At 49.0% G+C, this 6,715-nt stretch overlaps 1 protein-coding gene and 1 pseudogene across 1 annotated transcript; both read left to right on the forward strand.

The window, feature by feature from the left end:
- On the forward strand, window positions 1-2,172 carry LOC134758995 (ubiquitin carboxyl-terminal hydrolase 17-like protein 22). The gene has a single exon (XM_063708967.1). It carries the CDS (start codon window positions 142-144, stop codon window positions 1,732-1,734), a length of 1,593 nt encoding a protein of 530 aa, XP_063565037.1. The 5' UTR covers window positions 1-141; the 3' UTR covers window positions 1,735-2,172.
- A 2,432-nt stretch (window positions 2,173-4,604) lies between these two features.
- LOC129524395 (ubiquitin carboxyl-terminal hydrolase 17-like protein 22) lies at window positions 4,605-6,487 on the forward strand (annotated as a pseudogene).
- The last annotated feature ends 228 nt before the right edge of the window (window positions 6,488-6,715 follow it).

Consider the following 6,715-nt stretch of genomic DNA (forward strand, 5'->3'; position numbering starts at 1 on the left):
TTCGCGGTTGGTGGGGGTGAGTTCTATAAGGGCTGATGCGGCCAGAGAGCTCGTCATTTGAAGACTCTCTCGGAAGAGATAGCGTCTTTCTGCAACCTGCGGTCCCAGCAGAAAAACCTTGTGATCCTTGTTCCAGGCGACATGGAGGACGACTCACTCTACTTGGGAGGTGAGTGGCAGTTCAACCACTTTTCAAAACTCACATCTTCTCGGCCAGATGCAGCTTTTGCTGAAATCCAGCGGACTTCTCTCCCTGAGAAGTCACCACTCTCATGTGAGACCCGTGTCGACTTCTGTGATGATTTGGCTCCTGTGGCAAGACAGCTTGCTCCCAGGGAGAAGCTTCCTCTGAGTAGCAGGAGACCTGCTGCGGTGGGGGCTGGGCTCCAGAATATGGGAAATACCTGCTACGTGAACGCTTCCCTGCAGTGCCTGACATACACACCGCCCCTTGCCAACTACATGCTGTCCCGGGAGCACTCTCAAACGTGTCATCGTCACAAAGGCTGCATGCTCTGTACTATGCAAGCTCACATCACACGGGCCCTCTACCGTCCTGGCCATGTCATCCAGCCCTCACAGGCATTGGCTGCTGGCTTCCATAGAGGCAAGCAGGAAGATGCCCATGAATTTCTCATGTTCACTGTGGATGCCATGAAAAAGGCATGCCTTCCCGGGCACAAGCAGGTAGATCATCACTCCAAGGACACCACCCTCATCCACCAAATATTTGGAGGGTACTGGAGATCTCAAATCAAGTGTCTCCACTGCCACGGCATTTCAGACACCTTTGACCCTTACCTGGACATCGCCCTGGATATCCAGGCAGCTCAGAGTGTCAAGCAAGCTTTGGAACAGTTGGTGAAGCCCGAAGAACTCAATGGAGAGAATGCCTATCATTGTGGTCTTTGTCTCCAGAAGGCGCCTGCCTCCATGACGTTAACTTTACACACTTCTGCCAAGGTCCTCATCCTTGTATTGAAGAGATTCTCCGATGTCACAGGCAACAAACTTGCCAAGAATGTGCAATATCCTGAGTGCCTTGACATGCAGCCATACATGTCTCAGCAGAACACAGGACCTCTTGTCTATGTCCTCTATGCTGTGCTGGTCCACGCTGGGTGGAGTTGTCACAACGGACATTACTTCTCTTATGTCAAAGCTCAAGAAGGCCAGTGGTATAAAATGGATGATGCCGAAGTCACTGCCTCTGGCATCACTTCTGCCCTGAGTCAACAGGCTTATGTCCTCTTTTACATCCAGAAGAGTGAATGGGAAAGACACAGTGAGAGTGTGTCAAGAGGCAGGGAACCAAGAGCCCTTGGCGCTGAAGACACAGACAGGCGAGCAACGCAAGGAGAGCTCAAGAGAGACCACCCCTGCCTCCAGGTACCCGAGTTGGGCGAGCACTTGGTGGAAAGAGACACTCAGGAAAGCACCCTAGACCACTGGAAATTCCTCCAAGAGCAAAACAAAACGAAGCCTGAGTTCAACGTCAGAAAAGTCGAAGGTACCTTGCCTCCCAACGTACTTGTGATTCATCAATCAAAATACAAGTGTGGGATGAAAAACCATCATCCTGAACAGCAAAGCTCCCTGCTAAACCTCTCTTCGACGAACCCGACAGATCAGGAGTGCATGAACATGGGCACACTCGCTTCTCTGCAAGGGACGACCAGGAGATCCAAAGGGAAGAACAAACACAGCAAGAGGGCTCTGCTTGTGTGCCAGTGATCTCAGTTGAATTGCCGACCCACACGTAGGGGTGCACACGCACACACACACACACACACACACAAACAGAAGTACACCCACAAGCGCGCACGGAAACACAAACACACCCACACAAACACGAACACCGTCAATCCTACATAAAGTAATGAGGAGCCCAAGATTCTGTCTCTACAACAGGGACAACTGGATACTGATGGCTGCGTCTCAGGATGAGCCCACACCTGGGAAACATCAAGTTTTGGGGTGGTGAGTCTTCCGAACCTCTGGAGGGACTGTCTGTGTGTCTGTGTTCATGGTAGATGACATTCAGTGTGTATTTCTGAATATGACCTATTGACGTGTAGGTTTACGTGTGAGGTTATTGCAGGAGACAGGGTTTACTATTTTCTCTTGGGGTGTGTTTCATTCGTCAGTTGTTGGTCGGCAAGAGAAGGTGAAATTTTGCCCATGTGGGACATCCGTGGATCATTCTCGCCACCTTGAATGGTGGAAACTGGAATTCAATTGGAAGATAGGAACGATGCTCTTCTTTCTTACCCTGGCTCGCCCATTTTAGTTTGGTTTCTGAATGGACCTCAGACGCCCTGGGACTTGTGCTCTTGCTGGAACCCACATAACGCCGGAAACAGACAGACCGACTTGCCTGTTTCACGGTGTCCACTTCCAATGAGTCGAAACAGAAAATTTTCCCACTGGCATGGAAGTCATTTGGAACAATGTCTTATTGATAATAAAGGAAATGCAACACTGGAGTGTGTGTACTCAACTAAAATACATTCAGTCAGCCCTGAAATAAATCTCATTTGGTGTGTTTAAAAACGGCATATGTGCAGATTCCCGGTCATTCGTCCAGCTGCAAAAGCTGCATCTCTGAAGCACAGACCCTGTCCTGCAATCAGACTTACTTATCCGACATGGTGTTCCTGTGGAAATAATTGTGGGAAATGGTCCCTTCCTTTTCTGTATTTGCTGATTAGATTTCATGGTCCCTTTCTTGCTAGGTGCAGTGATCAAAGTTGACCAACCCCTGAGGAAAGCTGTCCAGGACACAACTCAGGGCTCCGTAGAACCACAGAATCTTGGGCGCAACCCTGCTCAAGCACCCAAATGTGCATACGAACAGGGTCTGTGTGTGACGTGTGTGAAAACTACAGTCTGATGAACATGACTCCCAGAAGGGTTATCGATTGGGCTCCCCTCAAAATCAGTTATGAGCATTAAAGAACACCGATGCCCAGGTCCCAGCTCCAAGAATAAGACCCTCCAGCGTCTTGTGTGAAGCCACGGCATCTGGATTGCTCATGCTTCTGGGGATCATTCTCCTGAAAATGGTGGATCCTTTCTCCCTGTGGAGCACCTTTCTAAGCAGTGCCCTTTCTTCACCCAGGACACTTTACATCAGGCACAGGAAGCCTTCTGATGGAGCACACCTGGCCCATGAAAAGTAAAGGGAAAGAAAAGGGGCCAAAGGTCACAGTCCTCTCATTCCACCATTCTCCTTAAAATCATCCTAATTTCATGGGCCCTGAGGCCACGGCTGTCTCTTTACACCTCGAGGCCTTGGCGCCGGGCCTCAATTCTGTCCTGTTGTTTACTGTCTAAGACATTATGGGAAAATCCCTAGAGCCAGGATCTTCATTCCTGGTAAGCCAGAGAGCCTGGAGACACACCCAAATTCTGTCCCTCTTAGTTCAGGGAACATGTCCATCTTCGTCAGCTTTAAAAGTTTTGCACCAAATGTGTTAACTGCAGTTGCACCATACCATGCGTAACTGGAAATGGAGGCAACATCTCAGATCCTGAACAATTGATGCGAGAATCCAGGACACACGCCTTATTTTTGCCTTTTCCCACTGAAACAAAGGCCAGTATTAACAATGTTAAGCTATCCTCGGTTTCACTCCCTGCTTTTAAATCTCTCCGGTGTCTGCTTCTTGAGACAGGGCCTCACACCCGTCACCCGGGCTTTTTGACGGTGCAGTTTTCGGTGTTTGCTTTTGTCAAATTTAGAACTTTTCATTTCATCTCTATCCAATGTTGATCCATTATCACATACGTATGAAAATATTATCACCCATGCTGTGAGACACGTTGTTGTTATTTTCAACAATTCTTTAATAAACCAAAGGTCATACTTGGGATACCTTGTGATTTCTCAAATTTTTTGTTTCATGTTTTCTTAAACTGCCGTCCCACGTCCGAAACCACACACTATACAATGTCATGACCATCTCTCTTTTCTGGCAAACATAAATTTGCGGAATGTCATCAATTAGTCTCTCGGTGATTGCATGATTTCCCCAAAGTCTTTCACACTCTACATTGTGCACTGAGTATCTCTTCAAACTTCAGTGCATGTTTCTACCATTGATGCTTTCTTATTTGGCAATCTAGCTTCCACAAGAGCATTTCATGCAAAGACTGGTCTTGTTCTCCACTGGCAGGTAATTTCACTCTTATAGAGAATCAATAGGCTGAACGAGGAAAGGTTATCGCTGGAATGGACTGTTTGATTCCACGGATCTCTCCTTTCTCATTAAGGAAGAAATACACTGTGCTAATTACTATAGTTCATTGACTATTCTCAGGTCAGAAAGCGCACTTCCGACTTCTTGTCCTTCCATCGCTGAGAGGATGATGGTATCTGCCAAAAGCACATACTTGGAAGTACACCCCGGCACAAACACACACACACGCACACGCACGCCCACGCACACACACACACACACACACACAAACACACACGTAGGTTTCATAGGTAAAGATTTCTTCCCTGACATTGTTTTACCTAAAATAAGGCAACTGTGTGGCCACTGTCCCAACCCGGTTACACTCATGTTACATGTGCCTATCAGCCTGAGGAGTAATTTGATTCAGGTGTTCTAGAAGTCATGATGTGGGCTGTGCCTGTTGAATTCCCAGCGATGCAAGGGGACACACCCTGTGACTCATTCCTTAATTGAGTGCTGATATTTGATTGGTTTATGGAGCACCTGATGGGTGGGTGGGGTGTTCGCGGTTGGTGGGGGTGAGTTCTATAAGGGCTGATGCGGCCAGAGAGCTCGTCATTTGAAGACTCTCTCGGAAGAGATAGCGTCTTTCTGCAACCTGCGGTCCCAGCAGAAAAACCTTGTGATCCTTGTTCCAGGCGACATGGAGGACGACTCACTCTACTTGGGAGGTGAGTGGCAGTTCAACCACTTTTCAAAACTCAAAACTCACATCTTCTCGGCCAGATGCAGCTTTTGCTGAAATCCAGCGGACTTCTCTCCCTGAGAAGTCACCACTCTCATGTGAGACCCGTGTCGACTTCTGTGATGATTTGGCTCCTGTGGCAAGACAGCTTGCTCCCAGGGAGAAGCTTCCTCTGAGTAGCAGGAGACCTGCTGCGGTGGGGGCTGGGCTCCAGAATATGGGAAATACCTGCTACGTGAACGCTTCCCTGCAGTGCCTGACATACACACCGCCCCTTGCCAACTACATGCTGTCCCGGGAGCACTCTCAAACGTGTCATCGTCACAAGGGCTGCATGCTCTGTACTATGCAAGCTCACATCACACGGGCCCTCTACCGTCCTGGCCATGTCATCCAGCCCTCACAGGCATTGGCTGCTGGCTTCCATAGAGGCAAGCAGGAAGATGCCCATGAATTTCTCATGTTCACTGTGGATGCCATGAAAAAGGCATGCCTTCCCGGGCACAAGCAGGTAGATCATCACTCCAAGGACACCACCCTCATCCACCAAATATTTGGAGGGTACTGGAGATCTCAAATCAAGTGTCTCCACTGCCACGGCATTTCAGACACCTTTGACCCTTACCTGGACATCGCCCTGGATATCCAGGCAGCTCAGAGTGTCAAGCAAGCTTTGGAACAGTTGGTGAAGCCCGAAGAACTCAATGGAGAGAATGCCTATCATTGTGCTCTTTGTCTCCAGAAGGCGCCTGCCTCCAAGACGTTAACTTTACACACTTCTGCCAAGGTCCTCATCCTTGTATTGAAGAGATTCTCCGATGTCACAGGCAACAAACTTGCCAAGAATGTGCAATATCCTGAGTGCCTTGACATGCAGCCATACATGTCTCAGCAGAACACAGGACCTCTTGCCTATGTCCTCTATGCTGTGCTGGTCCACGCTGGGTGGAGTTGTCACAACGGACATTACTTCTCTTATGTCAAAGCTCAAGAAGGCCAGTGGTATAAAATGGATGATGCCGAAGTCACTGCCTCTGGCATCACTTCTGCCCTGAGTCAACAGGCTTATGTCCTCTTTTACATCCAGAAGAGTGAATGGGAAAGACACAGTGAGAGTGTGTCAAGAGGCAGGGAACCAAGAGCCCTTGGCGCTGAAGACACAGACAGGCGAGCAACGCAAGGAGAGCTCAAGAGAGACCACCCCTGCCTCCAGGTACCCGAGTTGGGCGAGCACTTGGTGGAAAGAGACACTCAGGAAAGCACCCTAGACCACTGGAAATTCCTCCAAGAGCAAAACAAAACGAAGCCTGAGTTCAACGTCAGAAAAGTCGAAGGTACCTTGCCTCCCAACGTACTTGTGATTCATCAATCAAAATACAAGTGTGGGATGAAAAACCATCATCCTGAACAGCAAAGCTCCCTGCTAAACCTCTCTTCGACGAACCCGACAGATCAGGAGTGCATGAACATGGGCACACTCGCTTCTCTGCAAGGGACGACCAGGAGATCCAAAGGGAAGAACAAACACAGCAAGAGGGCTCTGCTTGTGTGCCAGTGATCTCAGTTGAATTGCCGACCCACACGTAGGGGTGCACACGCACACACACACACACACACACACAAACAGAAGTACACCCACAAGCGCGCACGGAAACACAAACACACCCACACAAACACGAACACCGTCAATCCTACATAAAGTAATGAGGAGCCCAAGATTCTGTCTCTACAACAGGGACAACTGGATACTGATGGCTGCGTCTCAGGATGAGCCCACACCTGGGAA

Source organism: Gorilla gorilla, chromosome 7 (genome assembly GCF_029281585.2).
Source record: "Gorilla gorilla gorilla isolate KB3781 chromosome 7, NHGRI_mGorGor1-v2.1_pri, whole genome shotgun sequence".
NCBI lineage: Eukaryota > Metazoa > Chordata > Mammalia > Primates > Hominidae > Gorilla > Gorilla gorilla.

What these genes read in the sequence shown, in the direction of transcription:
- LOC134758995 (XM_063708967.1), top strand. Translation starts at nt 142, where the DNA reads ATGGAGGACGACTCACTCTACTTGGGAGGTGAGTGGCAGTTCAACCAC.